This window comes from Piliocolobus tephrosceles, chromosome 4 (assembly GCF_002776525.5).
Source record: "Piliocolobus tephrosceles isolate RC106 chromosome 4, ASM277652v3, whole genome shotgun sequence".
NCBI classification, from domain to species: Eukaryota; Metazoa; Chordata; class Mammalia; order Primates; family Cercopithecidae; genus Piliocolobus; species Piliocolobus tephrosceles.
The window spans coordinates 170,858,822-170,879,516 of NC_045437.1; the positions used below are offsets into that span (position 1 = coordinate 170,858,822).

Sequence of the window (20,695 nt, forward strand, 5' to 3'; positions counted from 1 at the left end):
CTCTGCCTTCTGGGTTCACGCCATTCTCCTACTTCAGCCTCCTTAGTATAGCTGGGACTACAGGTGCCTGCCACAATGCCTGGCTAATTTTTTGTATTTTTAGTAGAGACGAGGTTTCACCATGTTAGCCAGGATGGTCTTGATCTCCTGACCTCGTGATCTGCCCACCTCAGCCTCCCAAAGTGCTGGGATTACAGGCATGAGCCACCACGCCTGGCCTAACCTTTTTCTCAGTCTTAACAGCATCATGCTTTTGTCAGGATTATGACAATTTTGGTAACTAGCACTATTTTACTGCATTTAAACTTAAAACATTGTACAGCTCAAAATTTATGTAAAATGATAGCCTGCTGGCCATAGCAGTTTTGATTAAAACCTGACTTTTGAGGCTGGGAGCAGTGGCTCATACCTAGAATTCAAGCACTTTGGGAAGCTAAAGAAGGAGGATAACTTGAGCCCACAAGTTTGAGACCAGCCTGGACAACATAGTGAGACCCCATCTCTTTATACAAATGAAAAAATTAGCCAAGTGTGGTGGCACATGCCTATAGGCCTAGCTACTTGGGAGGCTGAGGTGGGAGCATCCCTTCTGCCCAGGAGTTTTAGGCTGCAATGAGCTATGATTGTGACACTGCACTCCCACCTGGGCTATATAGCAAGACCCTATCTTAAAAAACAAAACAAAGCAAAACAAAACCCCAAACCACTTGAGATTTGATGGTAAGTACTGCGTTCATTTTGCAGTAGACACAGTATGGTGCCTTTTCATTATTGTGTGGTTCCAGATATAAGATAGCTTTTTTAATATGGGTGTTTTCATTGATTTGTGGCAATATTAATGTTTTCTTTCTATTTTTTGTAGAGATGGAGTCTCACTATGTTGCCCAGGCTGGTCTTGAACTCTTGGCCTTCAGTGATCCTCCTGCCTTAGCCTCCCACAGTGCTAGGATTGTGTGCATGAGCCATCATGCTTGGCCTTTTTTTTTTTTTTTAAATGTTTTCAAATATCCGATTTTTAATTTATTTTTTACCATTAATCCATGGTTTAGATGATGCATTCATCATTGTGTGTGCTACAAATATATTTTATGCATATGCAAATGCATCCATACAGTTTTTCCTTCTCAGCAAAGGAACTTTCTATTATTTTTTTCTGTTTTTAAGAATGGGGTCTCACTATATTGCCCAGGCAGGTCTCAAACCCAGGGCTCAAGGTATCCTTCAGCCTCTGCCTCCCTAAGAACTGGGACTATAGGCATGAGCCACCCTGCCCAGCCATTCTCAGCAAAGGAATTTTCCAGTTTTCATCTAACTTATTAATACTGGGCTGCCTGTGCTTAACTTCAGCACACCATTTCCAATAAAAGGATATGCTAGTTTTTTGACTCTCCCATAAAAAAGTTATTAAAAACCATTTAGATAGGCTTTAGGAGGGGGCTTTGGGAAAAGAAGACTTGGTGGAGTAGATGATATGGAGGTGATATGATGGAGCATTTCAAAGAGTAGGTATACATATATACAAAATTACTTAAGGATAGAAACAGAAAAGCTATCTCAAAAATAACAAAAAGCTTTACAAGAAAGAAACGTTAAATGACTTGGCCTTTGTGAACAATGTATATTTAGTTGTGAAGGTGCAAACACTCTTTATTGACTTAACTAATAATATTAGATGTGAGAGGAAGGAGTGGTGTTAGATAGCTAAATCATCATTTGTTATGAGAGGCAGTACTTAAGGGCTGTGGAGCTAGACTGCCCAAGTTCAAATTCTTAATAGTTCTATAAACTATGGAACTTTGGGCAAGTTAATTAACATCTTTGTGTTTCAGTTTCCTCATTAGTAAAATGGATATGACAAAAGATCTATTTCTCTTTGTGTATTGCACTTAGAATTGTGTGCCTTAATATTAGCTGTTATGGTGATGATAATTGGTAGTTTTTGGATAATATCTAAAACTGATAAATCAAGAAATAGAAAAACAATGTTTATTATGTGGTTATATGGAGAGAACTACCAGAAGAAATAGCCAAAAGAGTTAAAGTGATTGCCTCCAGGAAGTGGTACTGGGGAGTGCATCTGGGAACAACTGTGGCATTTTAAATCTTTTGGCACTATTTAATTTGACATATATACATGTATTACTTTGATAAAGGTTTAGAAAGTGATTAAGTCTGTGTCACAGTCTCATGGTGATGGTAAGGGGAGAAGAACACTGTATTAAACATTGGAAAATGTCCTAAAACCACCTAAGGCAGAGTAACTAATCACATGACTCTATGGGATTCAAGGTAGAATTCTCGTGGCAACAAGAAAGATGGTTTCCAGTGTTGGAAGCTAGGACATGGAAGAAACCACTGACGACAGTCAAGTTAATGGCATTTTCAGAAATGGCCACCAGATTTCTCCACTCTAAAGTTTTTTTTGTTCTCTTTCCATACTCTATATTCTTTGGAAGGAAGGCCATAAATCCAGCCCACACTCAAGTGGGAGGAAGAGATTAAGCCCTACCTTCTGGAGGGGGTAGTATTTACATTTATTATTTGGAATTCTTTTGTAAGGAAGATTTGTTTCTTCTCCCCCATTTATTTATTAAGTCATTTATTTATATCATTCTGGACTCTAATTTGTACTTTGAGTTATAACCCAGTACTGTGTTATTTATTTTGTTGCTCAGATTGTTCAGTTTTAGCCATTGGGAGCTCTTTAAGATTGACTTCTATGTCCCTTTGACATACCACATTGTTTGTTTTCCTTTTTTAAAAAAAATTTTTAATTTAAATAAAGAGGCTATGCTGGGAAGAACCCATTGTTTTGTTTTCTGAGCACTTCCTTGCTGTTTGGGCATAAAGATCTAGGCAATTATCTTCAAGCTGACATAGTGCAAAATGTAATTACTTGTGAAATGAAAAACTTGTCAGAATGATTCAATTTAGTTAAACACAAATTTACATTTTAATAATCTTAATCATTATATATATTAATGTAATCTTCTTTGATCAGTAAACCTGTAAACATACCCAAATAGAATAAAAAGGTATGCTTGTGTTATGGCTAATACTGATAAATCAGAGAAATTTTACCTTTTTATTAAACTGTGGTCTTTAGTAAAAGGCTTGTAAAAGTTATACATAAGGTTATGAATCAGGTGTTCATTATAAAATATTTAAAAGTGTGTATATCTAAGTAAAAATCTATGTTTCAATTTATTTTTTAATTAAAGGAAAACAAAGTGTTGCGTACAGTTCCTCTACTAGCAGCATGCCTGCCCCAGGACAAGTGTAAAGTAAAGATTGGTCGTCGCTTCAGTGAAGAAAGGTAAATTAACTGTTAGGGCAATGTAAATAATTCTTTTCTGCACAGATCTTTAAAAATGGTTTCTTTCAGCTTATTCATTTCTTTCAGGTTATTCATGGTCTAAAGAGTGGAAATTAGTCAAAAAATTTAAGTTCTGCTAACTCCCGACCACACAAAATAATACAAGACAAAACAAAACAAAATCAGAAATAAAAAAATAAATAATGTGTAAGCAAAGGAATGTTTAACTTAAAAGTATGTTTTAACTTAAAGTATGTTTACTTAAAAGGCAAATATACTTGGTGCTCATATCATTTTTGTTAAAAGTGCCTTCCAGTTGGTAGATGGTAGGGTTCTTTTTTTTTTTTTTTTTAAATATCTTCCACAACATTTTTTTTTGGTAGGGTTCTTGTATTAGATTTAGTTCAGTTTTTTTTTCTCCCTATGGTGCCTAATATAGTGCTTACTTAGTAAATTATTATTATTATTTTTTGAGGCATGATCTCACTTTGTTGCCCAGTCTGGCGTGCAGTGGTGCAATTTTGGCTTACTGTAACCTCCACCTCTTGGGCTCAAGGGATCCTCCCACCTCAGCTTCCTGAGCAGCTGGGACTACAGGCATGAGCCGCTGTGCCCAGCCAGTAAATTATTATTTGCTGATGAATTTTAAATTAAAGCAGATTAGAACTGTCAATGTAAATGTGGTAACTGAATGATTAATTTAGGCTTTTGTTAGAGTACATGATGAAATCGTGGGGGAATGATTAAGAGACATACTGCTTTTGGTGTCCTTTGTAAATTTTTGCCTCTAGTGTATAAGAAAAGAATTGGTTTTTATATATTAACCCTGTATCCAGTAACTTTCTAAATTCATCTGTTAGTTGTAGAAATTGTTTTGTAGATTCCTTGGAACTTTCTATGTAAGCAGCATTGTCATCTGCAAATGGGATCATTTATATTTCTTCCTTTCTGATACTTATTCTTTCCTTTTCCTTGCCTCATTGCAATAACTGATACCTTTAGTATAATGTTTATTAGAAGTGGTGAAAGCCAACATCTTTACCTTGGTCCCAAACTCTGTGGACATTATTAACTATGATATTGGCTGTATGTTTCTCCCCCAAAGCGTTATTGAGGATAATTGATAGATAAAAGTTGTATTTATCATGTACAGTGTGATGTTTTGATGTATGTATACATTGTGAAATGATTAGCACAGTCAAGCTAATTAACACATTTATCTCCTCACACAGTTAAGATTTGTTTAAAATGTTCAGTGATGTTGAGAATACTATAGTATGGCTGTGTCAGGAGAGAGACAGTGAGGAAGTGAAGCCAAATGCATGAAAGGAAAGAAGTTTATACACACAGATACCAGAGAGTTTAGGATGCCAATGTGAGGCCAAAGGGAAGTCTGGAAATAGGGGATTCAGCCGCTGGGTGGGCGGGAACAGGAGACCTGTGGGATTATGCCTTTATTAAGGTCTGTGGGGATTATCCCTTGGGATTTCTCTGCGGTTGTGGACTGGCTAGTTTAAAGAGAACAATGTGAAGGGGGAGCTTATTCATATGACTCTGGTATTATTCATATGACTCTAGGTTTTATTGTGGTCAGCAGCTTTGGGATGTGTTGGGTTTTGGATTAGTGAGGAACAAGTAGGCTATATGGCAAACACCACACAGGGAGGGAAAGTTTTAACTAGGCCAAAGGTGACAGGGTTGGCTGGATTACAGATAACTTATGTCAGGCCTAAAATGGATGTCAAGGCAACCACTGTATTAAACAGATTTATAACAATAGTTTTACTTTTTTTTTTGCAGTGATAACATTTAGGACCGCCCTCATGGCTGTTTTCAAGTATACAAACCATTAACTGTAATAACCATGTTATACAATGTAATTTATCAGTTTCTAAAGTGCAGAGAGTTTTAATTATGAATGGGTGTTTGTTGAGTTTTGTGAAATGCATCTATTGAAATGATCATGTAGATTCTCTCCTTAATTCTGTTAATATGGTGTGTTATATTGATTGATTTTTGCATGTTAAAACCCTTCCATTTCTAAGATAAAACCCACCTGGTCATATTATAATTTGTGGGATGGTTTTTTTCTTACAAATGTAATTCATTTATTAAACATAAGGAATTTCATATTTTCTATTTATTTTCGTGTCAGTTTTTATATTTTGTACCTTTCAAAGAAATGGTACGTTATCTAAATTGTTGAATTTATTGTCATAAAGTTGCTTGTAGCATTTATTTATTGTTATTTTCATGTCTGTAGAATTTGTAGTGGTAGCCTCTTTTAATTCCTGATTTAGGTAATTTATGTCTTTTCTTTTTTCTTAGTCTGTTTTGGTCGATCTCTTTAAAGAGCCAAGATTTGGCTTTGTATTTTTCTCTGTTTGATTTTCTAATTGATTTCTACTCTTCATTGTCAGTTTTTTTCTTGCTTTGGATTTGATTTCTCTTTTTTTCTTTTTTTTTTAGTAGAAGATTAGATAATAGATTTTAAACCTTTTTGTTCATATAAACATAATTTTTTTTTTTTTAAATAAATTGAGATGGGGTCTTGCTATGTTGACTAGGCTGGTCTCAAACTCCTGGCCTCAGGTGATCCTCTCATCTTGGCCTCCCAAAGTGCTAGGATTACAGATGTGAGCTGCTGTGCCCGGTCCTTTTTGCTTTTTATCAGTGTTTTGTAGTTTTTCACATACAGGTACTTTACATATTTTATTAGATTCACACCTAAGAATTTCATTTTTGGAGGGCTATTTTAATGGTATTTAAAACAATTACAAATGTGAATTTTTCATTGCTGGTATGTGGGAAAGCAGTTGACTTTTGTATATTAACCTTATATCTTGTGACCTTGCTGTACTTATTTACTTGTTCTTGGAGGTTATTTTTTTTTATTTTTATTTTTTGGTCAGTTCCCTGGGCTTTTCTATATAGATGATTAGGTCATCTGAGGAATATATATGGTTTTATTTCATCTTTCCAGTTTGTATGTCTTTTGTTCCCTTTTCTTATTTCAGTAGCTAGCGGTTGAATAGCAGTGGTGAGAGGACATCCTTGTTTTGTTCTCAGTCTTAGAGAACTGTTATGTATAATAGTAGCTATAGGTATTTTGCAAATATTGTATATTAAATTGAGGCCATTCTCCCCTATTCCTAGTTTGTGGAGAAATTTTCTCATGAGTGGGCTTTGGGTTTTGTCAAGTGCATTTTCTTTGTGAATTGGTACAGTCCTTTGATGTTTCTTCTTTAGTCCATTGATGTGGTTGATTACATTTATTGATTTTGAATGTTAAACCAGTCTTCCATCCCGGTAATAAATCTGATTTGTGATGGTAGATAATTTTTTATGCATCATTGGATTTAATTTGCTGGTATTTTGTTGAGAATTTTTACGTTTATGTTCATAAGGGATATTGATCTATAGTTTTCCTTTCTTGTAATGCCTTTATTTGGTTTTGATATGAAGATAATGCTGGCCTTATGGAATGAATTAGGCAATGTTCTGTCTGTTTTTATTATCTGTAAGAGATTGTAGAGAATTGATACCATTTCTTCTTGAAATGTTTGAGAGAATTCACTGCTGAAACCACCTGGGCCTAGTGATTTCTTTTTTAGAAGATTATTAATTATTGATTCAATTTCTTTGCTAGACATAGAGCTTTTCAGTTTTCCTGTTTCTCCTTGTATGAATTTTGATAGTTTGTTTTTCAAGGAATTAATTTCTTTTGAACTATGAAATTTGTGGGCATTGAGTTTTTTGTAGTATTTCTTTATTATTAATGACTGCAGAATCAGTAATCATCACCCTTTTTTATTTCTTATATTGGTAGTTGTGTCTTTGCTCTTTTTTTTTTTTGATTACTTTAGGTGTAGTTTTATCAATTTAATTGATCTTTTCAAGGAACCAGTGTATTAATTTGCTAGGACTGTCATAATAAAATACCACATATTGGGTGGCCAAAGAGAAGTTTATTTTCCACAGTTCTTGAGTTTAGAACTCTAAGATCAAGAGGTCAGTAGATGTGGTTTCTCCTGAGGCCTCTCCTTGGCTTGCAGTTGGTTGCCCTCTTATTGCTTGTTCACATGGTTGCCCCTCTGAACAGGTGTGCCCCTGCCATCTCTTCTTTTGTGTCCAAATTTCCTCTTCTTATAACCATTCCAGTTAGATTAGAATAGGGAACACCCTAATGGCTTCATTTTAACTTCATCACCTCTTTAAAGGTGATTTATCTGTCTCTAAATACCATCATATTCTGAGCTACTAGGGGTTAGGATTTCAACATTTGAATTTTGGGGAGGACACAATTCCTTCTCTAACAGTCAGCTTTTGGTTTCATTGATTTTCTCTGTTGTCTTCCTATTTTGAACTTCATTGATTTTCATCTTAGGTTTTACTCTTTCTTTTCTTTTTTTAGTGCTTGCTTTAGGCTTAAATTGCTCTTCTTTCTCTAGCTTTTTTTTTTTTTTTTTGTCAAGACAGAGTCTTGCTACATTGCTTAGGCTGATCTTGAGCTCCTGGCCTCAGGTGACCCTCCTGCCTCTGGGATTAGAGGCATGAGCCACCATGCCCGGCCCTATCTAACTTTTGCTGCTGTTGTTGTTGTGTTTTTAAGGAGGAAGCTCAGACTGTTGATTTTCAGGTCTTTCCTCTTTCTTAATATGTGCATTTTAATGCTAAGAATATCCCTCTAAGCAGTGCTTTTGCTGCATCCCACACATTTTGATAAGTTGTATTTTCATTTTCGTTTAGTTCAAAGTATTTAAAAATTTCCCTTGAGACTTATCTCTTGACCTGTGGTTTATTTAGAAGTGTGTTGTTTATTCTCCAATATTGTGGAGTTTTCCAGCAAGTTTTCTGGCTCTAATTTAATTCCATTGTAGTCTGAGAGCATACTTTGTATGATTTCTGTTTTAAATTTGTCAGGGTATGTTTTATGGCCCAGAATGTGGTCTGTTTTGGTGAGTGTTTCATGTGAACTTGAGAGGAATGTGTATTTTGTTGTTGTTGGACTATTCTATACATATCAATTAGATCAAGTTGATTGACAGTGCTGTTCAGGCCAACAATATCCTTATTGATTTTTTGCCTGCTTGATCTACAGTTACTGACAAGGTTGTACTGAGTCTCCAACTGTATTATTGGATTTGTCTATTTATCTTTTCAGTTCTATTGGTTTTTGCCTTACATATTGTGAACAGTGAATTGTTAAGTACATACATGTTAAAAGATTTTTACATCTTCTTGGAGAATTGACTCTTTTGTCATTATGTAATGCCTCTCTTCATCCTGATAATTTTCCTTCTGATGTCTGCTTTGTCTGTAGTTGATATAGCTACTGCAGTTACCTTTTTTTATTTTTTTGAGACAAGGTCTCATTCTGTTGCCCAAGCTCGAGTATAGTGGCACAATCATGGTTCACTGCAGCCTTGACTGCCCAGGCTCAAGCGATTCTCTTGCCTCCACCTCCCGAGTAGCTGGGACTATAGGTGGACGCCACCATGCTCGGCTAATTTTTAAATGTTTTTTGGAGAGATGGGGGTCTCACTGTGTTGCCTAGGCTGGTCTTGAACTCTTGGGCTCAAGCAGTGCTCCTGCCTCAGCCTCCCAAAGTGCTGGGATTACAGGGGTGAGCCACTGTGCCTGGCCTGGAATTATCTTTTGACTAGTATTATTATATATCTTTCTCTATCCCTTTTATTTTTGAAAGGTTTTTATTGATATGTAATTCACATACCATTTAACTTACCAATTTAAAATGTACAAATTAATTGGTTTCTAGTATATCCAAAGATATTTGCAACCATCACCAATTTAAAATATGTCATCACCTCAAAAAGAAACCCTCTACCTTTAACTATTACCTACCTATCCCTATGCCCTCCATCCTGTCCAACTCCCTGCACCTTCCCAATCCTAAGCAAACACTAGTCTACTTTGTGTTTCTATTGATTTTCCTATTTGATATTCATATTTGATATCTGATATTCCATATAAATGAAATAATGTATTTGGACTTTTGTGATTGGCTTCTTTCACTTAGCATAATGTTTTCAAGGTTGTAACACATATGTTGTAACATATATTAGTACTTAATTTCTTTTTGTGGTTAAATAATAGGTAGAAAAAAGCTATGGTAAGTAGTTTCTCTTGAGGGAAAGGCCTTTGTTATGGAGAATGCTGTGGGCTATTTCGAGATGGTTACTTTTTTTTTCCTCTGGTTTTTGGAGTTTTTGCCCTGGGGCCTTAGTTCGCTGATGGATCTAAGAAAAGTTGTTAATTTTCAGTTTGTTAGCATTTTTCTTGTGAAGATGGGCTTGATGACTTTCAAGCTCTTTATTTCTGAGCTGAAATTGGAAGTCCAAATTATATTTCCAAGAAAAATGATAGTTTGTCTACTTTCCCCTTAAGAGCATTTTGTTTTGTTTTTTTGCTTGTGGGCAAAGGGTGTCTCGTTCGTTGTTTTATCTCCAGTACCAAAAAGCTTTGACACATTTTTGAATGAATGTTGAACCAACAAACTCTATAATTGAACTGGATGATGGTGTGGGGGCCAAGGGAAACCTTCCTCTTCACCCTCTGAAGGTCTGCTGAAAATCATCTGACAAAAGGCAAATTAAAGGGAGAAAAGGCATACAAATTTATTAACGTGTAAGGGAGTCTTATGAAATATAAGAACTCAAAGAAATGGCCAGATGGTTGATGCTTTTATGTCATCTTGAGGTTTACAGAAAGAATAGGGGCTTAGAGCATGGCAAAGCTGGTTATTATGGCAAAAACACATGGAACTGGAAGAAGAGGAGGCCTGGCTAGCACAAGTGGTCTTGTTATGCAGATGAAACCGCACAGATAGCAGCCTTCATAGAGAATAGAGGGTAAATATTTCTTTCAGACCATTAAGGTTGTCAGACTTTCAGTTATTATTTCCTAAATCTGGACAGGGGAAGGTCCTCAGAGAAAGCCTGGCTGCCATCTGTTTTTCTCTACAGATGCAACAGCTTTTCAAGGCTACTGCTGTTTGCAAGCCCTCTAAACAGCCGTCTCAACATATGTCAAATAAGTATATTTTGAAGTGAAATATTTTGGTTTCCTTCAATAGATCATATAAGGTGTTATAAGAAAAACTTCAGCCAAATTAAATTTAAAGGAATTTAATTGAGCAATGAACAATTCGTGAATCGGGCAGCCCCCAGAATCACCACAGATTCAGAGACACTCCAGGGATGCCTTGTGGTCAGAACAAATTTGTAGATGAGAAAAAAAAAGGGAAGTGACATACAGAAATCAGCAGTGAGGTACGGAAACAGCTGGATTGGTTACAGGTTGGGGTGTGCCTTATTTGAACACAGTTTGAACACTTAGCAGTCTGTAAGTGGTTGAAGTGTGGCCACTGGGGTTGGCCAAGACTCAGCCATTGTTACAGGTGCATACTCCTAAGTTAGATTTTCAGTCTTGTCTGCCTATTAAGATAGGTTAGGTTTCATCCACAAGGACTCAAATTTAGAAGTATGGAATCCTTCTCAGGCCATATTTAGTTGGCTTTAACAAAGGTGAATTTGAGCATGTGGCTTGCCTGTGCAACCTAACTTTTCTTTATGGTTCTTCCATTGCTACTAGATTTTGCCCTGGGATTGTTAGGATTTTTTGTGCTAGGATTGTTAGGCAATGCCAGTTGTTTACTTTGATAAAGTGGATCAGATTACACATGAAATATTAGTGAGAAAAGGAAGAATTCTTTGGAAGGGCTAAAGTTATGTCACTAGCAGTTGGATAGAAAAGCTTTAATAGAGAAGAATAGAGAGGATTGGAAAGCCTAGAGGCAAGTGGCAGAATTGTGGTGAGTAAATCAGTAGAGAGTACACAAAATTTTGAGTCTTTTAAATTCATACTTTATAAACTAATTAATACCTATATTTGATTAGACAAATGACTAGATATAGGAAAACTTTTATTAGGAAATTCAATAAGCACAATAAAACCTTTTTTCCTCACAAGCTAATAAAGATATATTTTTAAAAAACTTTTTCAGAGATCCTGAACTTTCAACTGTTTGCCGGAAGTCTGGTACATTAATATTATATCCGGGGGCTGAAGCTGCTAATTTGGAAGAATTTATATTAGATTCTCCTGTTTATCCTTCTACAATCATCATCATTGATGGTACATGGAGCCAGGCTAAGGACATTTTCTATAAGAATTCCTTGTTCCGACATCCCAAACAGGTAAACTAGTAATTTTAACAGAGAATAAATATAAATGTATAATTAGGTATATTGTGTATGTTTTCTGTGAAGGAATACATATGCATTTTTATATATGAATTGGTGGTATTTCTGTGTGTGAATATATAGTACATAGATATATATGTATGTTTATGTTTATGAGTTTGAATATATATATATTTTGAATATATATATATATTAAATTTCAAATTTGTAATTTCTTCTCTCTTACTGCCAGATTTTACTGTAGTTGAGGCATTTGGCTATATTGAGTCTCTTAGATATTTAATCAGAGAAGTCTAAGGATTATTTTTAATATGTATTAATGTGTTTTGTTAAGAAGCATTGTCTTATTTAAATACTATTATTTGGTTACTGAATTACCTAGTTCTTATTAGGTATGACTAAGTTCTTATGAAATACTTTTTGTCATTCATTATTATAGTTATATGGTTTAATCTTCAGTTTTTTGATGTAATTATGAAGATACCTTTCTTAATATTGGTCCATTCTTGTATTCCTGGAATGGACTCTACTGAGTAAACTATTAAACATTTTTGATATATTGCTGGAAATTATATTTTATTCAATGTCATTGATTTATGTGTAGTTTTGGTCCACTGTCAGGTTTGGGTATTAAGATAATGTTAACTTCCAAAGTAAATTGTAGAGATTTTAATATTTTTCTATGACCTGGAATAGTTTAAATAATACTAGAATTCCATGCACCTTAGAAATTAGATGGAACTCATTGGTGAAATCACTTGGTTCTGTTCTCTTTAAAAATGATAGCTTTTAAATTCTTTCAAACTCTTCGAAGGAAATTATTCAAGCTTTCTACTTCTATTTGGATCAGTTTTTTAATAACTTTTATATTTCTCTAGGGAATTATCTCTTTTCTATAAGTTGGCAGATTGGTTGCCATATACTTATATACAGTCTTAAATAATTATTTTAATTTCTCAGGAATGCATTTTTTTCTTGTTTTTAATCATACCCACACAGATGTAGACATACACATGCACAAACTTTTTTACACAAATAGATTCAAAAGGGGTTTCTCTATAGAGCTTTTAAAAGTATAAGCTTTTAGGTTGTTTATATTGGCTATTATAGTTTATTTTTATTTCATTACATTGAACTTTTTTCTTGACCAATTTTATATTTCATCTTTTTGGGCTTATTTTCTTCTATTATTTTTCTGATTTTATAACATTTTTACTAAGAGTACTTCTGTAGACCGAATTGTGTTCCTTGTCCCTCCCCCAACCCCATGCATATATTGGAGCCCTAACTTCCAATATAATGGTATTTGGAGATGGGACCTTTGGGAGGAGATTAGATTGTGAAGGCAGAGCCCTCATGGTGGGATTAGTACCTTTAGAAGAAGAGACATGAGAGAGAGTTCCTTTTCTCTCTCTGCCTCTCTCTCTCTCTCTCTCTCTCTCTCTCTCTCTCTGCATGTGAGGACACAGCAAGAAGACTTCCATTTGCAAGCCAGGAAGAGAGCTCTCACCAGGACCGTGACCATGCAGGTGCTCTGATTCAGACTTCCCAGCTTCTAGAACTGTGAGAAATGAGTGTTACAACAGCCTGAGCTGACTAAAACAAGTACTAATAAATGTCTTTATTAAGACTTCTGAGTTCTGCTAGGCTTGGTGGCTTGTACCCATAATTCCAACTACTTGTGAGGCTGAGGTGGGAGGATCACTTGAGCCCAGGAGTTTGAGGTTACAGTGAGCTATGATTGTGCCACTGCACTCCAGCCTGGGTGCCAGAGGGAGACCCTGTCTCTAAAAAAAAAAAAATCACTTTCTTTTTTGAATAAAAGGGTTAAGATGGATGCAATATTTCTGTTAGTATAACTGTCATGGTATCCCATTGTTTTGGATTGAAGTGTTCTTTTATCAGTAACATTGATATAAGTTGTTTTGATGTCTTTCTACCCATGGATTATCAATGAATTCTTTTTTAAAAAATTTCAGTAGCTTTTGGGGTATAAGTGGTTTTTGGTTACACGGATGAATTCTGCAGTGGTGAATTCTGAGATTTTAGTGCACCCATCACCTGAGCAGTGTACACTGTACCCAATATTTAGTCTTTTACTCCTCACCTCCCTCCTCCCACCCAGAGTCCCCCAAATTTATTATATACGTTTTTGCATCCTCATAGCTTAGCTCCCACTTATAAATGAGAACATAACAGAATTTGGTTTTCCATTCCTGGATTACTTCACTTAGAATAATGGCCTCCAGTTCCATCCAAGTTGCTGCAAAAGACATTAGTTTGTTTATTTTTATGACTGAGTAGTATTCTGTGGTATATATATACTACATTTTCTTTATCCACTCATTGGTTGATGGGCACTTGGATTGGTTCCATGTCTTTGCAATTGTGAATTGTGCTGCTATAAACATGCCTGCGCATATGTCTTTTTTTTCTTCTTTTTAAATTCAAATGAGGTCTCACTGTGTTGTCCATGCTGGCCTTGAACTCTTGGGCTCAAGTGATCCTCTCCCTCCCTCGGCTTCCCAAAGTGCTGCGGTTACAGGCATGAGGCATCACACTTTGCTTATGTGTCTTTTTCATATAATGACTTCTTTTCCTTTGGGTAAATACCTAGTAGTGGGATTGCTTGACTGAACGGTAGATCTACTTTTAGTTCTTTAAGGAATCTCCATACTATCAATGAGATCTTAATTCTTAAGTGTTTTAACACTTTTCATCATTATTTTACTTTTATTTCTGGTTTGGTGGAATCGTGATAAAAGAACATTAGCCACACTATTTTGAATAAGTTTATGATTTCTGTGTGAGTAGGTACCTGGTAGATTTTTGTTCATGTTCTATTACTATAAAAATGTACATTCTCTATTTAGGTATGTAAGCATTCATACTATTGCTTTTAAGTTTGTTAATTGTATTTTTCTTTATGTTTTTTTTTTTTTTTGGTATACTTGGACTGTTTGATTCTGAAAAAGGATTATGAAAAGCTTCAGTGCTTATGTATTTTTAACGATGTTATCCCTGCATTCCCAGTAGTTTCTGTGTTATTTATCTCCTCTGTTGTTGGATGCATACAAGCCATACACTTAGTGAAGAATAACAATGGAACCCTGACTTCTGAGGTTTTAAACTTAAATTCTTTATAGTTTTTATTCCCTTTGACCAAAATGCAGACATAGTTTTTAGATGAGACTAAAATACTTGACACAATTACAAAAAATAGCTAATGCATTGAGTGCTTTGATGGAGCAGTCCCAATTCCAAATGTTTTACATGTATTACCTCATTTATCTTTCCCCAAATCCCATGAGGTAATAAATATTGGTATCTTGGATAACAGATGAGGAAACCAAAGTACAGAGACATTAAATAACTTGCTTTAGATCGCATAACTATTTCACAGCATAGCCACAATTTGAACCCATCTTGTTAGAGCTAAAGCCAGTAGTCTGAACCACAGTGGTATACTGTTACTAAATGGAAAACTTCAATTCAGGATATTTACATAGAATAGCTTTAGATTTCTCTGACGTCCTAAATATTTGTTGCTATTCATTGTCTTCCACATGATGAGTTTATGTCTACCTCATAAAAGCCATGGATACTGTTAGATTGTGGCACATCCCAGATAAAATTTTAGGTTCACATTACATTTAAATGTCACCCAATATACAGAGAAAGTTTAACAAAAGTGTTACATCTGTAAAACATTTTAGTCTAAACATTTGAAAAAATTTTTTTCATGCATATGTTACGTCTACATCTTTAATCTTTCGTTTTGTGGTAACTACACAGCTATCACAGAGATAAAGCACACAGTCACGTTAAAAAGGTTAAAATCTATTTTAAAAGATAAAATTCATCAGAATTATTTTCTCCTTTAAATTGAGCAGCAGATTAGGAAATATATAAATAATTTCTCAGTTCTACTATACTATACATTTCTATCTCCTTCTCCTCTTTTTGTTTTTTCAAACCAGAAGCAAATGCAGGTAGATATTTAAACTTGAGATAAGTAATGCTTTACAACCATAGGATAAAAGTAAAATACTCCACAGAAACATCAGGTAGATTTGATTACATCATGTGAAATATCACGTAGACTCAAGTGAAAAGGCAAATGGCTTTCTGAGGAACTATCAAATCAGATAAAGACTTCATAGGCTTAGAATTATTAGAAATGAATAAGGTAAATGTGAAAATCTAAATACAAAGCAGGCCAAAGATATGAAAAAAAAGTTCACAAGATAGAAAATAAATGTTCTTATAAAAATCATCATTTACCCTATTAATCATATGACAAGATCCTAAGTTGTAAATTTTTATGAAATAACTTAAAATTTACAGAAAAGTTTCAAGAATAATACTAAGTACCCTTGAATACACTAATCCAGATTCCTCAAGCATTAACATTATACCATATTTGCCTTACTCTTCCTTTATGTATATATGCATGTATGTGTATAATTACGTTTTTCTGACTCATTTGAGAGCAAGGAATAGATATCCAGATTTCACTATTTCAGTTTTTTTTTTTTTTTTTTTTTTTTTTTGAGATGGAGTCTCGCTCTGTTGCCCAGGCTGGAGTGCAGTGGCACAGTCTTGGCTCACTGCAACCTCCACCTCTTGGGTTCCAGCGATTCTTCTGTCTCAGCTTCCCGAGCAGCTGGGACTTCAGGTGCGCACCACTGTGCCCAGCTAATTTTTGTATTTTTTAGTAGAGAAAGGGCTTCACAAGATCAAGGCCAGGCTGATCTTGAACTCCTGACCTTAAGTGATCTGCCCTCCTCGGCCTCCTAAAGTGCTGGGATTACAGGTGTGAGCCACCACACCCGGCAAGATTTCACTTTTTGAAATTGATGTTTTGCTAGCTCTAGGCCAGCAAGATGGTCTTTTTGTAAATATTTGTAGGAAATAGAAAAAATAGTAATTAAAAACCTCACCCAATATATAAAAACTCAAATGTTACATATCTTGGTCCAGTTTCATCTAAATATACATGAGAAATATGGATTATCTTAGAATTAATATTATTTATGGAATTTTAGAGTCTCATGTATCCAGTCCAAATATGAGTATGGCTTGATCAGATAAAATATGTTTCTGGAACTTGTTGCAGAAAAGCAATGAAATCTGTGTATTTACTGTTTTTAAAAAAACATATATATAAACAGATAAATAGGTAAATTGAGCTGAAAAAGGTATTGATTTTTTAAAGTAACTATATGCTTGTTTTCAGACATCTATAAAATGTAAAATGATAGTGGCAATTGTAGCGATTTTTATGGTGAATTCTAAACTACCTTATGTACCACTAAAAGTTTGTTCATTTTAAAATATATTTTTAAATTCTTGAAAAATTGCCTGTTCACATATATAGTATATTACAAGATTTAGTTAATTAGTAACCCTGTTCCCCAGCTTTTCTGGATGAAGATAGATTCATTTAATTACATAATAGACTTTCCTAGGGGCCTGCTTTAGTAGATGAATACAAATAAGTTAACATGCCCCTTTCATGGGTAACTGACAGAATTTCGACTCAAACTAACTTAAACAAGGACATATATAGATCATGTACCAGTGAGGTTCAGAGTGAGTAGGAGTGGCCTCAGACTTTGCTCGATCTGGTTCTCAGAGAGTTCTGCTTTTGGGGTATGCTTCTCTTTGCTTTGGTCTGATTTTCTCTTATGAATGGATTTCTTTCCTGTACTGGAAATTATCTGTAGGAATCAGGAGATTAATATCCTCCTGGTAGGAGGTACCTCCCATATGATATGACATGCTCAGTAGCTAAACTGTTGATAAACAGCTGTGTGAGACCTGGGGCAGTTGGAGGAGTTCACGGCCCCTGTCTGTTGGTCTGCCCTCTGCCTTTTTGGAAGACTCTTGAGAATCAACCAAAGGAGTTTTCCTGGAGGTCCCCTGTAGGGGAGGGATACAGAATCTGTGTCTTCTGACTAGTGTGCAGCCACACTGGGCTGAAGAAGCCGGTCTTTCCAGCAATTATGACAGCTCTTGAATTTTTAAAGAATTTTTTATGCCCTCCCAAAGCATTTAAATGTTGTCTGACATGTTCCAGTGTCTGTCTGAGGTGGCTTATAAACGCAGGGGCAAAACTTCTATTATTCAGAGTCAGGCTGTTACCGGTGGAAGAGATCCAAGTTACCCTGAGTTACCAGCAGCCCATCAGTGCAGGTCTGCAGCAACTTCAGTCCTTGCCTCCTCAGAAGAAAGACTTTGAAGGACCTAAAGCAGGAAGAGACTGAGGCCCGTTTCAGAGTAGGAGTCGAAGTTGATTTAAAAGGCTTTAGAACAGGAAAGAAAGGCGAGTTCACTTGGAAGAGATCCAAGAGGGTGCCTGAAGGTCAAAGATCCTAGGGCTTTATAGGCTCGCCTCTTTCCCATGATCCTTCCCTTAGGGTGGGCTTCCTGCATGCGCAGTGTCTCCCTCACCCTTGGAGCTCATGCAGTGTGTTTAGCAAGTTGCATGCATGCCTGTCTGAGGCTTTCTTCCCTTTTTCTGGTGGCGTATACCCGGAAGGTCATATTTCGCCATTTTGTCTCTTAGTGAGCATGCCCAGGAATTTTTTTCTCCCTGGCAACTGCATTCAACTAACACTTTAATTTTAGTAGCTGTGGACCATCAGGAAATGACCTCTCTGGCACCCTAGGTGGGCTGCCAGATTATCATTTTTAGAGGGGCGGTGTGACAATGGTCAAACCTCACCGGATACTCCTAGTGGGTAGGGGGAAAGCTCTCTCCTGCCCTGCTCATGCCTATCCTACTACCTGTAACAAGGTGAGAATGAGGTAATATTTATAAGGGGAAATAAGGTGAAATTTCATTTCAGTGTTTCCAAAAACGTGATTATCATTTCACTGAAATGAAATTTTCGCAGTATTATAAATTGCCTGTTTAAAAAAGAAAAGCTTATTGAATGCCTACCTGGCAGTATATACCAGGCAATGTGCTGGTTAGAAAAAAAGAATAAGAATAAAAACTTCAGGAGTTCTCAAAAAAGGAAAATAACCTCCTGGTTTTATTTATGCTAACAGAAAGATGGTTTCTCTTTCCCAGAGTAGAATTCTGAATGGCCCTTTTATTGGGGTTGGGGTGGATAGTGATACCATTATTGACAAGAGGAGTGCATGAATTAGGAAGTTCCTCAGAGGACATGGGCTGTTGTTTTCAGAAGGATGATTTAAAAGTATGACTAAGCAAACAAAAAACTCCCTATATACTGTAGTCTACTATACATAGTTTATTTGTAAATATAGTTTTTTGCTTATTTTTTTGTTTATTCCAGGTGCTGTATATATGTGTTTTAACAATTCTCTTATAGTCTTGTCTACAAAGTAAAAATGTTAAAAGAAAATTTAAATCGGTTTTTGCATAAGTTTCCCAAATCTATAAATAATGTTGTTTAAATTCGGTTTTATTTCTAAATGTAATGTTATTTTTTCTCACTATGCCTTCAATATGCATATACCCCACCCCTGTTTTTTGCATAGAATTATTAGTTATTACTTAGTTGATCCATTCAGTTTCCGTAATAGTGTAAAAATTTTGCTCTAAATATATGAGAGAAAAATGGCAGAAAGGAAACAAATATCAGAATTAATGTCCAAAGTGTTGTGTTTATAGAAGAAATATAGTTTTGTCCCCCTCCTAATCAGTAACTAACCATATGTGAACTTCATACTTACATAATTGAGGAATGAAAGAATTGTAATGCAAACCCATTAACTTGGCCTCCTTTTAATCTTGAATTCTAATATATCCAGACCATTTGGCAGTGAATCACTTTCCCAGAGGAATTTTACACACAAGACCCTTGACATTTGCTAGGAATAAATCCAGCGTGAATATGGAAGTGTTTGTAGAGGCTCCTGGCTTTCTTCATAAACATATTTCCATGTAGTAGTTGCATATCCTTTCTCTACTGCTGTTAAAATGTCTACTGCAGCTTAATTTCTCACTTGATAAGCACAGCGCTGTTGGGAGCACTCATTGGGTAAAACATTTTTATGAAAACTTTTTCTTTTTTTTTCTTTTTTTTTTTTTTTTCGAAGCGGAGTCTCGCTCTGTTGCCCGGACTGGAGTGCAGTGGCCGGATCTCAGCTCACTGCAAGCTCCGCCCCCCGGGTTCCCGCCATTCTCCTGCCTCAGCCTCCCGGGTAGCTGGGACTACAGGCGCCCGCCAGCTCGCCTGGCTAGTTTTTGTATTTTTAGTAGAGACGGGGTTTCATTGTGTTAGCCAGGATTGTCTCGATCTCCTGACCTCGTGATCCGCCCTTCTCGGCCTCCCAAAGTGCTGGGATTACAGGCTTGAGCCACCGCGCCCGGCCGAAAACTTTTTCTTGTGTCCACATAAAGCTGTTACAGACTGGTTTATGTTATATATCTGATCTATTGCCAAACATATTGTTATTCTTTCTATTTTATCCAAAAACTTCAGTTTTTAAAATCTCTATCAGCATTCAGAGTTGGTTTACATTTTAACACAGTCTCACTGAGATGTAGATTCTGAATAGACTCTTCTACTTACTGTTCGTTAAGTGACTTCTGTACTGTATCTTCCAGGAAATATGCTTTAAATAAGTGCCACAGCAAAATAATTTCATGTTTTGAAATGTCTTCCTCCTTTGGGGCAGAGCCAGAACCCTTGAGTGTTAAATGCAAAATACCAACGGTCTGACAAATTAGTGACTTATTTATTTTTTTCTTTTAAAATTTATTATTATTATTATACTTTAAGTTCTAGGGTACATGTGCACAATGTGCAGGTTTGTTACATATGTATACATGTGCCATGTTGGTGTGCTGTACCCATTAATTCGTCATTTACATTAGGTATATCTCCTAATGCTATCCCTCCCCCTGTCCCCTCCCCACAATAGGACCCGGTGTGTGATGTTCCCCTTCCTGTGTCCAAGTGATCTCATTGTTCAATTCCCACCTGTGAGTGAGAACATGCGGTGTTTGGTTTTCTGTTCTTTTGATAGTTTGCTGAGATTGATGGTTTCCAGCTGCATCCATGTCCCTACAAAGGACACAAACTCATGCTTTTTTATGGCTGCATAGTATTCCATGGTGTATATGAGCCACATTTTCTTAATCCAGTCTGTCACTGATGGACATTTGGGTTGA

General features: G+C 35.8%; 1 protein-coding gene across 2 annotated transcripts in view; it reads left to right on the forward strand.

Annotated features, from left to right (window-relative positions):
* Positions 1-20,695, forward strand: part of DTWD2 (DTW domain containing 2) — a 157,980-nt gene that overhangs the window by 52,071 nt on the left and 85,214 nt on the right. Inside the window, exons 3-5 of one of the 2 annotated variants that reach the window (XM_023197430.2) lie at positions 3,222-3,316; positions 11,343-11,535; positions 13,011-13,070. In XM_023197430.2, coding sequence (XP_023053198.1) covers positions 3,222-3,316; positions 11,343-11,535; positions 13,011-13,070 — 348 coding nt within the window. The remainder of the gene's footprint in view (positions 1-3,221; positions 3,317-11,342; positions 11,536-13,010; positions 13,071-20,695) is intronic. The other variant, XM_023197438.2, reaches the window with a different exon arrangement.